This window comes from Pseudophryne corroboree, chromosome 9 (genome assembly GCF_028390025.1).
Source record: "Pseudophryne corroboree isolate aPseCor3 chromosome 9, aPseCor3.hap2, whole genome shotgun sequence".
NCBI lineage: Eukaryota > Metazoa > Chordata > Amphibia > Anura > Myobatrachidae > Pseudophryne > Pseudophryne corroboree.
In genome coordinates this window covers 109,513,611-109,532,959 of record NC_086452.1, presented here as the reverse complement: position 1 = coordinate 109,532,959, position 19,349 = coordinate 109,513,611, and the positions used below count along the sequence as shown (strand labels likewise).

Sequence of the window (19,349 nt, the reverse complement as noted above, 5' to 3'; positions counted from 1 at the left end):
TGATAATCCTGCCACTCAGTGGCACTGTTTTAAAAGTATGAATAATGGTCAGTGCTGAGCAGAAAGGTGGAATATGTGAGTAAATACCAATGCATTCTAGCACGCAGAACAATTCAGTGACAGTTTCTGCAGTATTTACAAACATATCAAGCAAAAACAAATCCTAATGGATGACCCAAAATTGAGGCGTGAAGAAAGCAAGCTCACCTACATTTGGAGTTTAAGTAGCCAGCTACAGTGTCAACTGAACTCTCCTGTATTGGGAATTTGCATTTTACAATATAGTATAAAAAAAAATATAGTCAGCCATTGTCCTGAATGGGTGACACAGACTACAGAATGCAGCATAGGCGAGTATGTGTTTTGCATTAGCACATATATATGTTTATATACTACTAACATATAGCACAACATTTAATCAGTTATATCAACTTAGTGCATGTTATCCATACACACACATATACACACACACACACACACACACACACACACACACACACACACACACACACACACACACACACAAACCTACTAGTATGTTTTTGAACTATTCGAGAACACCCAACTCCCACATAAAATAGTTCATGCAGCATCTATTAAAGGCTTAATATCGGTAAAGACCTTGTGCTTTGATCTTTTAGCGATTACCCAATGTTCCGTAACGCAGTTATGTGTTCGTGCGAGGCAGCCCTTATACAAATAAAAGTAGCCAGATAATTTGCAGCTTACCCAAGTAAGGAATACACGGAGTCATCTTCAAGCTATTGATGTATTCTCTAAGACGTATGTAATTATCTTCTTTACTAACTACATACTCCAGTTTATCAAAGGTTGTCTTGTCTTTCCGACTCAAAAGCTGAAAGATAGATAAAAGAGAAAACAAAGACTTTCAATTACAGACATTGTACTCCATGAGTCCAAGGTTTGAAGCAAATGTAGACAAACACTAGCAGCAGGGATTCAGTCCTAGACAGACAGTAATCTGAATCATCGGTGATAGCTGTAGTTTTATACTGTCCCTCTATGCGGGTGATTAACAACTCAGGGCCATCACTGCTGCCTGCTTCCCGAAGCTACCATAGACATCACATGACAGCTCTCACCCAGAGACCAGGTGTATTCAACATGCGGCCTTCCAGATGCTGTGGAGCTACAAGTCTCCGCATGTCCTGCCACCTTTTGCCATTAGGCCATGGTAAAACTGTGACAGGGCATGCTGGCATGTATAGTCTTACAGCAGCTGGAGGGCCGCATTATGACCTAGACCACTCTTCAAGGCTAACATATTAGGAGATAATTATCCACCATCAGTAAGACTGGCAGGAGAGCATTATGGGATAATGGCATAATAAGGGATTATGGCAGAGGTTCGCAAACGCGGTCCTCAAGGCACCCCAACGGTCCAGGTTTTTAATGTATCCATGCTTGGCCACAGGTGACTTAATTAGCACCTAAGTCAATTTGATTTAACCATCTGTCTTGAGATATGGATATACCTAAATCCTGGACTGTTAGGGTGCCTAGAGGACCGCGTTTGAGAAACTCTGGATTATGGGAATGAAAAGTCAGATCATTGCCACTACACTGCATGGTACTACAGTGCGAGGCACATTTACTAGAGCCATCAAAGACGCAGTGTAAAGAAACATTTTATCCATTCATTAATATTTAAACATAATTCACAAATATGAAAGGAAAATAAACATAAGGTTAGCGTACCTTTAATATAACATTTCTATACTAGACGAGTCTATAGCAGATGTGTCAGATGGGAAAGTCTCAGGAGAACAGAGTGCTGACAAGCGCTCACACACCGGTCCTCGTACAGTCTGGCGGCTGAGCTTTTCCACACTCCAGGAGTATTTAAGCATAATTGGTTATTACTAAGAAAACACATACAGGGCTCTGCAATTATGCTAACAAAGTGGCCATTGAATAAATCCCATTAGATGTTTTGTTTCTGAGCCAAATTAGAGATTGGGGGAAATGGCCTGAGCGCAATATAATTTAGTTGGAATGAAAAGACTTACACAAAAAAAAAGAAGAAAAAAAACACATTCTGCCTACAAAAAGCTTACTAAGCGATTATAAATGAAAGGCATAATTAAAAGTAACTTTTCTGCAGAACAAAACACCAACAAAATTATACAGAGTAGAGAACAGTGGATTTGATGTCATCACTGCTATTGCTCCACTTACTAACTAGCATGTTCCGGACACTGAACCCATAGATAGAAAGATTGAGAGGGAAGTAGGGGGGTAGGTGACTGTGGTAGCTTTGTGGCTTATGACCCCATCATTCCCCAACATCCTGATGCCTAGGACCCAGTAAACATCCAGGTACAGTATCTAAAGTGAGTTGGATGTATTTTGCAGACATTCATACTGGCAATATGGTCGTAATGCCAAAATTCCTAGTATTGGGAATTGAACCCATGATCTCAGTGCTGTGAGGCAGTAATGCTAACCATTACACCATCCGTACTGTGCGAGTATCGCAGATTTATACTCCTGAGGTGCGAGCAGAAATCCGCGTAAGGTTTAGGTGTTGGGGCTCATTCGTTTTGGCAATTCATTTCTCCAAAGTATGCAGAGCTCTGTTGCTGAACAGGAAAATTGTGTACTGGTGGAGGATGGGAATATGTGGATCCTGTGTATGAACTGCAATCCGTAAGCAGGCCAAATAACTTAATCAGTCCCAAATTAAAATTGCAACCCTTGTTAACCAATTAAACAATTACTACACACCTCAGTCACCATTTACAGCAGGGGTGGGGAACCATTGGCCCTCCAGCTGTTTAACTACACATACCAGCATGCCTTGCTACAGTTTTGTTATTTGGCCATGCTAAAACTGTTGCAGGGCATGCTGGGATGTGTAGTTCAACAACAGCTGGAGGGCCGAAGGTTCCCCATCCCTGATATACAGCATTATGGCTGGACTAGACATTTTCAGTTGCATGGCTGCGTGCAATTAATTACGCGAGACAAAAAATGATGTACATCCAACAGATCCAAATGAAGCCAGGTAGACAGGCAACTAGTGTAGAGGTTGGTAAGTACAAAACTGCAAGACTGCAGCCTAAATAAACTTGACAGGCATGTTTACTAACATATTTAAGTACAGAACTCTGATGGGCATGACTTTACAGGGAAGTGCATAGACTTTTGGGGTGTTATAACAGATGACAGGAGCCAGGCAATACGGCTGCTCCTTCTAGAACGCAACCTATGCACACTTGTGTATCTGGAATCGTTGACAGGTTGAAAGGCCTCTCTCCCCCTGACTGGTTAGTATTGGTCTATACCACCCTGCAAGCAGAGCTAACTTACCTCTATTACCCAGTCTGGTTTTATTAGTGTTTTGTTCCCAACTGCAAAGTTCTATTGAAATAAGTCTAAAATACCACAGGATAACTTTGCTTTTTGCTCAATGGTGTCAGAATACAGAATATCTTAACAGCATCCCAATGCCCTTTACCTGAGATGCAAGCGGCTGCTGTACATAACCATTTTCTCAGATTTCTCTTAGAATTCATTATTTTAAGTACTGTGTTAAATAAAAGGCTACATTTAATATAATTAGTAGCATCTCCAATGTTTAAACTGAACTATCCATATCACCACCAAGACCAAACTATTGTATTCCAACAATACATTTTCGGGTGAACATAAAGTCCTGTGCATCACACACTTTAAAAAAAAAAATTCCTTTTAAACTGGTCTGTAAAGAAAATTGTTGTTATATGAAAACTTAATTGCCTAGTAGCAATGTCTTAGCCTGTAACTTAAGACCCACCAAAATCTTGATATATTTTTTTGTGCTGAAAAAGCCACCACGGCTTATACTCGAGTCCGTGTTAGGAGGGACACGGAGAGCACAGCGCGCGGCTCTCCTGTGCCCCTCCTGCATCTCCGGCGGCAGCGGCGTGTGTGTTAAAGGAAGTGCACGAGCCGGCACTTCCTTTAACACACGCCACTGCCGCCGGAGACGCAGGAGGGACACAGGAGAGCCGCACGCTTCGCTCTCCGTGTCCCTCCTTCAGAAGACAGTGCGGGAGCGACGGAGGGTAAGTATCTAGCACTGTGGGGCATCTCTGGCACTGTGGGGCACATCTGGGGCATATCTGGCACTATGAGGTCTGTGTACGGCTAGAGCTGCATTTCCCACCCTAGGCTTATACTCGAGTCAATAAGTTTTCCCATGTTTTTGTGGTAAAATTAGGTGCCTCGGCTTATATTCGGGTCGACTTATACTCGAGTATATACGGTATGTAGTTTGAATTTGTGTAGCTGTTCCGTGCATCACGGAGAATCGCCCTTTTAAGCAATTGGGCGGATATGACTGCTTAGTGCTGAAACCAAGCATACACTATCCTGTTACACGCAAATTGTCAAGCATCCGTCAGCACAAAAATGTAACCAATTTTTCTGAGCAGATCATTCTAAAGGCCCGTACACACTGGTCGATATATCGGCCGTTCTCCAGAACGGCCAATATATCGCGGGACCGTCGGCCAGTGTGTACGGCCGATACGTCTGTGAACGCCGTCGTTCACAGACGTATCGCGTCGGCTGCGCAGCACAGCCGACAGCCAATATATCTACCGATATATTGGCGCGTCGCTGTGTGTGTACAACCGCTCGTACACATGCTGCGTCGGCCGGCGGTGATTGACAGGTGAACTGGGCGGGCGTGTGTACACGCCCGCCCAGTTCATGACGTCGGTCCCCGACGGATCGAGCAGTGTGTATGCTGAACACACTGCTCGATCCGTCCATAGATATATCTGCAGATCAATTGATCTGCAGATATATCTGTTAGTGTGTACCCACCTTTAGGCACTCAATGCATTTTGCAAAAAATACAGGCAGTGATATATGGCGAATCTCCCTGGCATAACACTTTTTCTTCCAGCGATATACATGTCACTGTATTTGAAGCCAAAAACAACACTGAACAACACTGTGCCAGCTGATAGTGTGTAGTATTTAAGATAACTACTTTCAAGGTCTGCAATCAGACCCCATTGCATTCAGGAAGGCTGCATTCAAAGGATGTAATTTCAAGGAAGCAGAGTTAAATCTTGAGTTTGAACTGGATTTGGACTTTGAACTACTCAAGAATCACAAATGAAACAATTAAACACTGCAGCTCAGGATCATTATGTGGCCTTTCCTCACCTCTGCCATGAGAACAATAGGATCAGGCTACTAGCTTTCCCGCTTAGAACATCAGGACTCTGCCCCTGGAACTATCCCTCAAGGTGAGCAGGAAGCAGAGGGGGGAGAACATCAGGCTCAACAGGGACATTTCTATTGGACATAAGTGTGCTCCCCACATTCTTAAGGTCCGTACACACTTAACGATAAAATGAGCGACGTCGCTCATTTTCCCCCTCCTTGAGCGACGTTGCTCATTTAATCGTCAAGTGTGTATGCCGCCAGCGACGACCGATGCGCGGCCCTGCGGGTCAGCAACGATCGTCGCTGTTGGTAGGGCATGCATGAAGGATGTGGACTGTCGTCCACGACCTTCATGCAGGGCTGGCGAGGGCATGACGTCACTGAGCGATATGAGCAGTCATATCGCTCAGTGTGTATAGTCGGCCGCCGGCCGGCCCGGGAGGGGAAAACAGACGATGTCGCTCACAGAGCGACATCGTCTAATGTGTATGGGCCTTTACACCCACCCGTACTGATCCCAACAGGACATTCATAAATACTTGACTCAAAATATCTCAAATTTTCATTCTTCCGTTGGCTACCTGAAAATAAGATTTTAATACCTACCGGTGAATCCTTTTCTCTTAGTCCGTAGAGGATACTGGGGACTCCAAAAGGACCATGGGGTATAGACGGGATCCGCAGGAGACATGGGCACTTTAAGACTTTAAATGGGTGTGAACTGGCTCCTCCCTCTATGCCCCTCCTCCAGACCTCAGTTATAGGAACTGTGCCAAGAGGAGACGGACATTTCGAGGAAAAGGATTTTGTTAAACTAAGGGTGAGATACCTACCAGCTCACACCACCACACACCGTACAACATGGCCTGTAACTACAACCAGTTAACAGCGTGAACCAAAACGATCAGCAACAGGCTGACCTTAACCAAAACACAACCATTGTGTAACATAAGCAATAACCGTTAACAAGTACTGCAGATAGAGTCCGCACTGGGACGGGCGCCCAGCATCCTCTAAGGACTAAGAGAAAAGGATTTTAAGGTAGGTATTAATATCCTATTTTCTCCTTCGTCCTAGAGGATGCTGGGGACTCCAAAAGGACCATGGGGTTTATACCAAAGCTCCAGACCGGGCGGGAGAGTGCGGATGACTCTGCAGCACCGATTGAGCAAACATGAGGTTCTCATCAGACAGGGTATCAAACTTATAGAATTTCGCAAAAGTGTTTGAACCCGACCAAGTAGCTGCTCGGCAAAGTTGTAATGCCGATACACCCCGGGCAGCCGCCCAAGACGAGCCCACCTTCCTAATGGAATGGGCCTTCACCGAATTTGGTAACGGCAATCCAGCCGCAGAATGGGCATGCTGAATCGTATTACAGATACAGCGTGCAATAGTCTGCTTAGAAGCAGGAGCTCCAACCTTGTTGGAAGCATACAGGACAAACAGCGCCTCTGTTTTCCTAATACGAGCCGTTCTGGCTACAGAAATTTTCAAAGCTCTGACCACATCGTGCGACTTAGAATCAGCCAAGGCTTCAGTAGCCACAGGCACCACAATAGGTTGGTTCGTGTGAAATAAAGAAACCACCTTTGGGAGAAATTGTTGTCGAGTCCTCAATTCTGCTCTATCAACATGGAAAACCAAGTAGGGGCTTTTGTGAGACAAAGCCACCAACTCTGACACCCGCCTTGCGGATGCCAAGGCCAATAGCATGACCACTTTCCAAGTGAGAAATTTCAACTCAACCTTTTGTAAAGGTTCAAACCAATGTGACGTCAGGAACCGTAACACCACGTTAAGGTCCCATGGAGCCAACGGGGTCACAAATTGAGGTTGGATGTGCAGTACCCCTTTCACGAAAGTCTGTACTTCTGGAAGCGAGGCCAATTCCTTTTGAAAGAAAATAGATAAGGCCGAAATCTGCACTTTAATGGAGCGTAACTTTAGGCCCGCATCCACACCGGCTTGCAAAAAATTGAGAAAACGACCCAGCTGAAATTCTTCCGTAGGTGCCTTCTTGGATTTGCACCAAGACACATATTTCCTCCAAATACGGTGGCAATGTTTCGCCGTTACCTCCTTCCTAGCTTTCAGTAGAGTCGGAATGACCTCTCCGGGAATACCCTTTCGAGCTAGGATTAGGCGTTCAACCGCCATGCCGTCAAACGCAACCGCAGTAAGTCCTGGAACATGCACGGTCCTTGCTGTAATAGATCCTCTCTCAGAGGAAGAAGCCAGGGATCTCCTATGAGTAATTCCTGAAGATCCGGATACCAGGCCCTCCGCGGCCAATCTGGAACAACGAGTATCGACTGAACCCTTGTTCTTCTTATGATCCTTAACACCTTTGGGATGAGTGGAAGTGGAGGGAACACATAGACCGACTGAAACACCCACGGTGTCACCAGAGCGTCCACTGCTATTGCTTGAGGGTCCCTCGACCTGGAACAATATGTCTGAAGCTTCTTGTTGAGGCGAGACGCCATCATGTCTATTTGAGGCAGTCCCCAATGACCTGTCACTTATGCAAAGACCCCACTCTCCTGGATGGAGATAGTGTCTGCTGAGGAAGTCTGCTTCCCAGTTGTCCACGCCTGGAATGAAGACTGCTGCCAGAGTGCTTGCATGTTTTTCCGCCCAGCGAAGAATCCTTATGGCCTCCGCCATCGCCGCTCTGCTCCTTGTTCCACCCTGGCGGTTTATGTGCGCCACCGCTGTTATGTTGTCCGACTGAATCAGGACGGGTAGGCCACGAAGGAGATGTTCTGCTTGTAGGAGGCCGTTGTAAATGGCCCTTAATTCCAGAATGTTTATGTGCAGACAAGCTTCTTGGTTTGACCATTTTCCCTGAAAATTTTTCCCCCTGTGTGACTGCTCCCCAACCTCGGAGACTCGCATCCGTGGTTACCAGGACCCAATCCTGGATCCCAAACCTGCGACCCTCTAGAAGGTGAGAACTTTGGAGCCACCACAGGAGAGAAATCCTGGCCCTGGGGGATAGGCTTATCCTCCGGTGCACACAATTATAAATTATAAGCTTGAATCACACATGTCCATTGATTATATTTTAATTCCGGTGTTAGGACACAAACAAAAGTCCTAGAGGTTGTGTCTAGAGAATTAATGTCAGCCAGAGCTTAGACTAAGTCCAGGTTGCCTCTCATAGACTCTTTAATATATCCAATGTTCATATAAGGATTTAATTGGCATGCCAGCAATTTTCGTGGCAATTTATGTAATGCTCAGTGCGAAGTATAAATATAATTAGTGTCCGTTTGAACAATAAAAAATAGAGAGGTGGAATTACCAGACCAGGCTGTCACGGAAATCTATCCACCGAACTGCTGTTATCCCTCGGACACGCACTGTAGAGGGATAACAGCAGTTCGGTGTATAGATTTCCGTGACAGCCTGGTCTGGTAATCCACCTCTCTATTTTTTATTGATCAAACGGACACTAATTATAATAAGATTTTACTCACCGGTAAATCTATTTCTCGTAGTCCGTAGTGGATGCTGGGCACTCCGTAAGGACCATGGGGATTAGCGGCTCCGCAGGAGACTGGGCACAACTAAAGAAAGCTTTAGGACTACCTGGTGTGCACTGGCTCCTCCCACTAAGACCCTCCTCCAGACCTCAGTTAGGATACTGTGCCCGGAAGAGCTGACACAATAAGGAAGGATTTTGAATCCCGGGTAAGACTCATACCAGCCACACCGTATAACTCGTGATACTATACCCAGTTAACAGTATGATAACAACTGAGCCTCTCAACAGATGGCTCAACAATAACCCTTTAGTTAGGCAATAACTATATACAAGTATTGCAGACAATCCGCACTTGGGATGGGCGCCCAGCATCCACTACGGACTACGAGAAATAGATTTACCGGTGAGTAAAAGCTTATTTTCTCCAACGTCCTAAGTGGATGCTGGGGACTCCGTAAGGACCATGGGGATTATACCAAAGCTCCCAAACGGGCGGGAGAGTGCGGATGACTCTGCAGCACCGAATGAGCAAACTCTAAGTCCTCCTCAGCCAGGGTATCAAACTTGTAGACTCTTGCAAGAGTGTTTTAACCCGACCAAGTAACAGCTCGGCAAATTTGTAAAGCCGAGACCCCTCGGGCAGCCGCCCAAGAAGAGCCCATTTTCCTCGTGGAATGGGCTTTCACAGATTTAGAGTGCGGCATTCCAGCCGCAGAATGTGCAAGTTGAATCGTGCTACAGATCCAGCGAGCAATAGTCTGCTTAGAAGCAGGAGCACCCAGCTTGTTGGGTGCATACAGGATAAATAGCGAGTCAGTTTTCCTGACTCCAGCCGTCCTGGAAACATACTTTTCAGGGCCCTGACTACGTCCAGAAAACTTGGAATCCTCCAAGTCCCAAGTAGCCGCAGGCACCACAATAGGTTGGTTCACATGAAAAACTGATACCACCTTAGGAAGGAATTGGGAACGAGTTCTCAATTCCGCCTTATCTATATAAAATACAGATAAGGGCATTTGTATGACAAAGCCGCCAATTCTGATACACGCCTGGCCGACGCCACGGCCTACAGCATGACCACTTTCCACGTGAGGTATTGTAGCTCCACGGATTTAAGTGGCTCAACTCAATGCGACTTCAGGAAATCCAACACTACGTTGAGATCCCATGGTGCAACTGGAGGCACCAACGGGGGTTGACTATGCAGCACTCCCTTAACAAAAGTCTGAACTTCAGGCAGTGAAGCCAGTTCTATTTTGGAAGAAATCGATAGAGCCGAAATCTGGACCTTAATGGAACCCAATTTTAGGCCCATAGTCACCCCTGACTGTAGGAGGTGCAGAAATCGACCTAGCTGAAATTCCTCCGTTGGGGCCTTCCTGGCCTCACAGCACGCAACATATTTCCGCCATATGCGGTGATAATGGTTTGCGTTCACTTCTTTCCTAGCTTTAAATAGCGTAGGGATAACTTCCTCCGGAATGCCCTTTTCCTTCAGGATCCGGCGTTCAACCGCCATGCCGTCAAACGCAGCCGCGGTACGTCTTGGAACAGACAGGCCCCCTGCTGCAGCAGGTCCTGTCTGAGCGGCAGAGGCCATGGGTCCTCTGAGATCATTTCTTGGAGTTCTGGGTACCAAGCTCTTCTTGGCCACCCGGACAATGAGTATAGTTCTTACTCCTCTCCTTCTTATTATTCTCATTACCCTGGGTATGAGAGGCAGAGAAGGGAACACATACACCGACTGGTACACCCACGGTGTTACCAGAGCGTCCACAGCTATCGCCTGAGGGTCCCTTGACCCGGCGCAATATCTTTGTAGCTTTTTGTTGAGGCGGGATGCCATCATGTCCACCTGTGGCCTTTCCCCACGGTGTACAATCACTTGGAAGACTTCTGGATGAAGTCCCCACTCTCTCGGGTGGAGGTCGTGTCTGCTGAGAAAGTCTGCTTCTCAGTTGTCCACTCCGGGAATGAACACTGCTGACAGTGCTAACACATGATTTTCCGCCCATCGGAGAATCCTTGTGGCTTCTGCCATCGCCATCCTGCTTCTTGTGCCGCCCTGTCGGTTTACATGAGCGACCGCCGTGATGTTGTCTGACTGGATCAGCACCGGCCGGTGTTGAAGCAGGGGTTTAGCCTGACTTAGAGCATTGTAAATGGCCCATAGTTCCAGAACATTTATGTGTAGGGAAGTCTCCTGACTTTTCCATAGGCCTTGGAAGTTTCTTCCCTGTGTGACTGCCCCCCAGCCTTGAAGGCTGGCATCCGTGGTCACCAGGACCCAGTCCTGTATGCCGAATCTGCGCCCCCCTAGAAGATGAGCACTCTGCAGTCACCACCACAGCGACACCCTGGCCCTTGGAGACCGGGTTATCCGCCGATGCATCTGAGAATGCGACCCGGACCACTTGTCCAACAGATCCCACTGGAAGATCCTTGCATGGGACTTGGCGAATGGAAATTCTTCGTAAGAAGCTACCATCTTTCCCAAGGCTCGCGTGCATAGATGCACCGATACCTGTATTTGTATTAGGAGGTCTCCGTCTAGAGACGCCAACTCCTTGGACTTCTCCTCCGGGAGAAACCCTTTTTATCCTGTTCTGTGTCCAGAACCATACCCAGGAACAGTAGACGCGTCGTAGGAACCAGCTGTGACTTTGGATTATTCAGAATCCAGCCATGCTGTTGTAGCACTTCCCAAGATAGTGCTACTCCGACGAACAACTGCTCCCTGGACCTCGCCTTTATAAGGAGATCGTCCAAGTACGGGATAAGTACTTCGGGCATTACCTTGGTAAATACCCTCGGTGCCGGGGACAGACCAACGGCAACGTCTGGAATTGGTAATGACAATCCTGTACCACAATTTTGAGGTACACCTGGTGACGAGGGTAAATAGGGACATGCAGGTAAGTATCCTTGATGTCCAGTGATACCCTGAAATTTTCCAGGCTTGCAATAATCGCCCTGAGCGATTCCATTTTGAACTTGAACCTTCGTATATAAGTGTTCAAGGATTTCAATTTTAGAATGGGTCTCACCGAACAGTCTGGTTTCGGTACCACAACATTTTGGAATAGTAACCCCGGCCTTGTTGAAGGAGGGGTACCTTGATTTCACCTGCTGGAAGTACAGCTTGTGAATTGCCGCCAGTACTACCTTTCTCCGAGGGCAGCAGGCAAGGCTGATGTGAGGCAACGGCGAGGGGGAGTCGTCTCGAACTCCAGCCTGTATCCCTGTGATACTACTTGCAGAACCTAGGGATCCACCTGTGGGCAAGCCCACTGATCCCTGCAGTTCCCGAGACGCGCCCCCACCGCACCTGTCTCCACCTGTGGAGCCCCAGCATCATGCGGTGGACTCAGAGGAAGCGAGGGAAGATATTTGATCCTGGAACTGGCTGACTGGTGCAGCTTTTTCCTTCTTCCCTTGTCTCTGTGCAGAAAGGAAGCGCCTTTGACCCGCTTGCTTTTCTGAAGCCGAAAGGACTGTACCTGAAAATACGGTGCTTTCTTTTGGCTTTTGTGAGGAAACCTGAGGTAAAAAATTTTCTTCCCAGCTGTTGCTGTGGATACGAGGTCCCAGAGACCATCCCCAAACAATTCCTCACCCTTATAAGGCAGAATCTCCATGTGCCTTTTAAATGTAGCATCACCTGTCCACTGCCGGGTTTCTACTACCCTCCTGGCAGAATGGACATTGCATTAATTCTGGATGCCAGTCGGCAAATATCCCTCTGTGCATCCTTTATATATAAGACAACGTCTTAAATATGCTCAATGTTAGCAAAATATTATCCCTGTCTTAGCGTATTAATATTATCTGACAGGGTGTCAGACCACGCTGCAGCAGCACTATTTATGCTGAGGCAATTGCAGATTTCAGTATATAACCTGAGTGTGTAAATACAGACTTCAGGATCGCCTCCTGCTTTTTATCAGCAGGTTCCTTCAAGGTGGCCGTATCCTAAGACGGCAGTGCCATTCTTTAACAAACGTGTGAGCGCCTTATCCACCCTAAGGGATATCTCCCAACGTGACCTATCCTCTGGCGGGAAAGGGTACGCCATCAGTAACTTTTTAGAAATTACCAGTTTCTTATCGGGGGAAACCACGCTTCTTTACACACTTCATTCATTCATCTGATGGGGGAACAAAACAGTGGCTGTTTTTTCTCCCCAAAAATAAAACCCCTTTTATGTGGTACTTGGGTTCATGTCAGAAAATGCGTAACATTTTTTCATTGCCGAGATCATGTAACGGATGTTCCTAGTGGATTGTGTATATGTCTCAACCTCGTCGACACTGGACTCCGTGTCGACATCTGTGTCTGCCATCTGAGGTAACGGGCGTTGTTTGAGCCCCTGATGGCCTTTGAGACGCCTGGGCAGACACGGGCTGAGAAGCCGGCTGTCCCACAGCTGTTACGTCATCCAGCCTTTTATGTAAGGAGTTGACACGGTCGGTTAATACCTTCCACCTATCCATCCACTCTGGTGTCGGCCCCACAGGGGGCGACATCCCATTTATCGGCCTCTGCTCCGCCTCCACGTAACCTTCCTCATCCAACATGTCGACACAGCCGTACCGACACACCGCACACACACAGGGAATGCTCTGAGGACAGGACCCCACAAAGTCCTTTGGGGAGACCGAGAGAGAGTATGCCAGCACACACCAGAGCGCTATATAATGCAGAGATTAACACTATAACCGAGTGATTTTTCTCCAAATAGCTGCTTGTATACACATATTTCGCCTAAATTTAGTGCCCCCCCTCTCTTTTTAACCCTTTGAGCCTGAAAACTACAGGGGAGAGCCTGGGGAGCTGTCTTCCAGCTGCACTGTGAAGAGAAAATGGCGCCAGTGTGCTGAGGGAGAAGCCCTGCCCCCTTTTCGGCGGACTTTCTCCCGCTTTTTCTGTGATACTGGCAGGGGTAATTTTACATCTATATAGCCTCTGGGACTATATATGATGTATATTTTGCCAGCCAAGGTGTTATTTATTGCCCTCAGGTCGGGCACAAGAATCTAACTGAGGTCTGGAGGAGGGTCTTAGTGGGAGGAGCCAGTGCACACCAGGTAGTCCTAAAGCTTTCTCTATCTGTGCCCAGTCTCCTGCGGAGCCGCTAATCCCCATGGTCCTTACGGAGTGCCCAGCATCCACTTAGGACGTTAGAGAAATTTATACTTCGCACTGAGCATTACATAAATTGCCCCGAAAATTGCCGGCATGCCAATTAAATCCTTATATGAACATTGGATATATTAAAGAGTCTATGAGAGGCAACCTGGACTTAGTCTAAGCTCTGGCTGACATTAATTCTCTAGACACAACCTCTAGGACTTTTGTTTGTCCTAATACCGGAATTAAAATATAATCAATGGACATGTGTGATTCAAGCTTATAATTTATAATTGCGTGCACCGCAGTGAGCATATTGAAACATCAGCTTTTTTGATTTACTTGAGACTGTTTAAGCTATATGTTTTTTAATACGTTATTAAAATAATTATGTTGTACTCATATTAAGCGCTCCTTATCATTGTCCTTTCAATGATTAATTATATATACTAGTTTTTAACTGACATCCAGAGAGTCTCATGGGAGCAGCTGCTGAATATTAAATCTTAAGAACAGTATTGTTATGCAAAATAATTCATACAGATTTTTTTATAAAAAAAAAGGTTTTATTGAATTGATTGTGCGCCTGATAAATCTTCACATGCGCTCAGGTAACACGGAACGCATCTGAAGATTACCATTATTTCTTTATCCTCCAGTACATGTGTAGATGGTACCCGGACCACTTGTCCAAAAGGTCCCACTGAGAAACCCTGGCATGGAACCTGCCAAACGGGATGGCATCGTAGGCCGCCACCATTTTCCCCAGCACTCGAGTGCATTGATGAATCGACACTCTTGCCGGTTTCAGAAGTTCCTTGACCATGTTCTGGATTTCCAGAGCTTTTTTCAACGGGAGAAAAAAAAACTCTGAAGATCCGTGTCCAGAATCATGCCCAAGAACGACAGCCGTGTTGTCGGAATCAACTGCGACTTTGGCAAATTTAGGAGCCAGCCATGTTGCTGCAGAACAGTGAGGGAGAGCGCAACATTTTTTCTTAACTGCTCCTGTGATCTCGCCTTTATCAGGAGATCGTCCAAGTACGGGATAATTGTGACCCCTTGTTTGCGCAGGAGCACCATCATTTCCGCCAATACCTTGGTGAAAATCCTCGGGGCAGTGGAAAGACCAAACGGCAACGTCTAAAATTGGTAGTGACAATCCTGAACAGTGAACCTCAGGTACGCCTGATGAGGAGGATAAATGGGGACATGTAGGTAAGCATCCTTTATGTCGACTGACACCATAAAATCCCCCCCCCCCCCTCCCCCCTCCAGACTGGAGATCACTGCTCGGAGAGATTCCATCTTGAATTTGAAACTTCTCAAATACAGATTGAGGGATTTTAAGTTTAGAATCTGTCTGACCGAGCCATCCGGCTTCGGGACCACAAACAGGCTTGAATAAAACCCTTTTCCCCGTTGTGACGGGGGTACCTCGATAATGACTCGCTGCTGACACAGCTTTTGTATTGCCGCACACACTACCTCTCTTTTGCGGAAGAGAAGCTGGCAAGGCCAATTTGAAAAATCGGTGTGGAGGCACGTCTTGAAACTCCAGTTTGTATTCTTGGGTCACAATTTCCAGCACCCAAGGATCCAGGCCCGAGAGAATCCAGACCTGACTGAAGACGCACACCCACCGGTGCGGACTCCCGCAGGGGAGCCCCAGCGTCACGCGGTGGACTTGGCAGAAGCCGGGGAGGACTTCTGCTCCTGGGAGCCTGCCACAGCCGGCGATTTTTCCTTTTCCCTTACCTCTTGCCGCAAGGAAGAATGACCCACGTCCTTTCCGGAATTTCTGCGACCGAAAGGACTGCATCTGGTATTGAGGAGTTTTCTTTTGCTGTGGAGGAACAAAAGGCAGAAAAGAAGACTTACCCGCGGTAGCTGTAGAAACCAGGTCCGCAAGGCCTTCACCAAACAAAACTCCACCCTTATAGGGCAGAGCCTCCATAGCCTTCTTAGAATCAGCATCGCCATTCCATTGATGAGCCCACAACGCCCTCCTAGCCGAGATTGCCATGGCATTGGCCCTTGATCCCAAGAGGCCAATATCTCTCGCAGTCTCCTTTAGATAGACTGCAGCATCCCTGATATGACCTAGTGTCAAAAGCACGTTATCCCTATCCAGGGTGTCCATTTCAGATGACAAGGTATCTGCCCACTTTTTAATCGCGTTACTCACCCAAGCCGATGCCACAGCCGGCCTGAGCAGCGTCCCCGTCGTGACATAAATAGATTTCAAGGTAGCTTCCTGTCTACGATCAGCAGGATCCTTAAGGGCCGCCATTTATGGGGACAGTACCACCACCTTCTTAGCTTTGTCTACCGTGGGTGTTGACTCCCACCTACCCCTATCCTGAGAAGGAAACGGATATGCCATAGCAATTCTCCTGGGATTCTGCCACCTCTTTTCTGGAGTTTCCCAGGCCCTTTCAAAAACAGCGTTCAGTTCATGAGAGGGAGGAAACGTTACCTTCGGTTTCTTCCCCTTAAACATACAGATCCTTGTCTCAGGGACAGCAGGGTCTTCCGTGATATGTAACACGTCTTTTATTGCCACAATCATGTATTGAATACTCTTAGCCACCCTAGGGTGCAACTTTGCATCATTATAGTCGACACTAAAGTCGGAATCCAGTGTCTGCTATCTGGGTAAATGAACGTTTTTGGGACCCCAAGGGGGATTGAGTGTGTGGCACCACCTCTCCCATGGATTGTCTCCATGCTTGGTTCTGAGACTCCGATTTGTCCAACCTCTTATGCAACAATGCCACACTTATTTAAAACACTCCACATCTCAACCCAATCAGCAGTCGGCGGTGCAGATAGAGTCACTGCCTCATTCTGTTCAGCCCCCATGCGAGCCTCCTCCTGGGAAGAGCATTCAGCTTCTGACATGCCGACACACGCGTACAGACACCCCCCAAACACACTGGGCTAAAGGGGACAGACCCACAGTAAGGCCTTTCAGAGAGACAGAGAGGGAGTTTGCCAGCTCACACCCAGCGCCTCACCGGTCAGAAGAATTAAACAATGCCCCAGACTTAAAAGCGCTCTTTTATAATAATAATAATAATAATTATAATCAACACCAAATTTTCGTGCCCCCCCCTTGTTTTTAGCACCCTGTTACTTGTGACAGCAGTGAAGGGCCAGGAGCAGCGTCTCTGCAGCAAGCTGTGGAGAGAAAATGGCGCTGGTCAGAGCTGGAGGACGAAGCCCCGCCCCCTACATGGCGCGCTTATGTCCCGCATTTTTTTATATACTGGCGAGGGTCTCCTAACAGTGCCAGTCCCTATTTTTGAGGTTTTTATTGCTGCCCAGGCCGCCCCCCCCTGCACCCATGTAGTGCCTGTGTGTGCGGGAGCAATGGCGCGCTGCGCGGTACCTCAGGAAGACTGAAGTCTTCTGCCGCCTTCACTGAAGTCTTCTTTGCTTCGGTTACTCACCTGTCTTCTTTCTTCAGGCTCTGTGAGGGGGACGGCGGCGCGGCTCCGGGAACGAGCAGCTAGGTGACCCAAGTGATCAGACCCTCTGGAGCTAATAGTGTCCAGTAGCCTAAGAAGCAGAGCCTTTCAACTCACATAAGTAGGTCTGCTTCTCTCCCCTCAGTCCCACGATGCAGGGAGCCTGTTGCCAGCAGTACTCCCTGAAAATAAAAAACCTAACAAAAGTCTTTTTAGAGAAACTCAGTAGAGATCTTTTAGTGTGTGACCAGTCTCCTCTGGGCACAGAATCTAACTGAGGTCTGGAGGAGGGGCATAGAGGGAGGAGCCAGTTCACACCCATTTAAAGTCTTAAAGTGCCCATGTCTCCTGCGGATCCCGTCTATACTCCATGGTCCTTTTGGAGTCCCCAGCATCCTCTAGGACGAAGGAGAAAATAGGATTTTAATTACCTACCGGTAAATCCTTTTCTTGTAGACCGTAGAGGATACTGTGGTTGCATTTAGTACCATGGGGTATAGACTGGTCCACTAGGAGCCATGGGCACTTTAAGAATTTGATAGTTTGGGCTGGCTTATCCCTCTATGACCCTCCTACCAGACTCAGTCTAGGAAAAACTGTGCCAGAGGAGACGGACATACTTTGAGAGAAGGATAAAGATAGTGGTGAGATTCCGAACCAACACACACCAACAGAGGAAAACTATGCTTAAAATAGGAACAGCAACAGCTGAACCAACAATACTTAACCAAGTAACAGTGCAGGAAGAACGAAGCAGCGGGGCGGGCGCCCAGTATCCTCTACGGACTACGAGAAAAGGATTTACCGGTAGGTAATTAAAATCCTATTTTCACTGACGTCCTAGAGGATACTGGGGTTCCATTTAGTACCATGGGGATGTACCAAAGCTCCAAAACCGGGTGGGAGAGTGCCGAGGTTACTGCATAACAGATTGACCAAACTGAAGGTCCTCAGAGGCCAAAGTATCAAACCTGTAGAACTTAGCAAACGTGTTCGAACCAGACCAAGTAGCCGGTCGGCAGAGCTGTAAAGCCGAGACACCCTGGGCAGCCGCCCAGGAAGAACCCACCGTCCTAGTACCAAGTGGGCCTGTACAGATTTTGGAACAGGCAAACCTGCCATGGAATAAGCATGCTGGATAGTGAGCCTGATCCAGCGTGCAATTGTCTGCTTTGAAGCAGGACACCCAATTTTATTGGGATCATATAGAACGAACAGCGAGTCGGATTTCCTGTGACGAACTGTACTCTTTACGTATACCTTCAAAGCACTCACAACATCCAAAGACTTTGAAGTAGCGGAAGTGTTGGTGATAACCGGAACCACAATAGGTTGGTTAATGTGAAATGCTAGAAACGTGGAACAGAAGGTAGGGAAAAAATGTGCGCAATTAAAACCAGAGGTGCAGCCTAAATATGCGTGATACAGTGTACATCCAAAGAAACACTAAGTGTTCCTCTTCCATACACTCGATCTACAAGGACCCGACGGCTGAACGTGGTAAACTACTCTCTGTGTGGACCCTCTTATCCGGACTGAGGGATCACTCACCTGTCTAGCTTTCCATCTTAGACCGGGATCTGAGGGTGGCTGCTACTATCTGCTAAGCTGGATACCTTGTGGAAACTTGGTTTTAAATGCTGTTTTAACTACGTTCGTCTGTAAGTGCATTGATGTATTAAATTCTTTACATGTTAAAAGGATTATTGCACTATCTCTTCTTTATGTGCCTCAAACCTCAAAACACATACTATGTGGAGGTAGTCGCATTTATTTTTTAGATTTATACATCGGTCCAGATCCTTGCCCAGATATCCTCAGCTGGATGATAAGCAGTTTGCCGTGTGGGATCATGAAACACGCTGTTTATTAACATATGTTTGTAAGTGCATTGATTTATTTAGAGACTACCCTTTGTAAAAGGACTACTACACTATCTCTTGTATTCTTTGTGCTCTACCTCAAACACATGATATGTGGAGGTAGTCACGTTGTGTCTTTCTAGATTCCTATTAAGAAAGGTGAAATAAGAAAATTTGAGTCTAGATTGCAAGCCTGCTCTCTCT

At 47.0% G+C, this 19,349-nt stretch overlaps 1 protein-coding gene across 13 annotated transcripts in view; it reads right to left on the bottom strand.

Moving 5' to 3' along the window:
* Positions 1 to 19,349, bottom strand: part of RALGPS2 (Ral GEF with PH domain and SH3 binding motif 2) — a 359,193-nt gene that overhangs the window by 163,377 nt on the left and 176,467 nt on the right. For all 13 annotated transcript variants that reach the window (XM_063939732.1, XM_063939731.1, XM_063939736.1 and 10 more), the window contains one exon: positions 730 to 856. In XM_063939732.1, the coding sequence (XP_063795802.1) occupies positions 730 to 856 (127 nt within the window). The remainder of the gene's footprint in view (positions 1 to 729; positions 857 to 19,349) is intronic.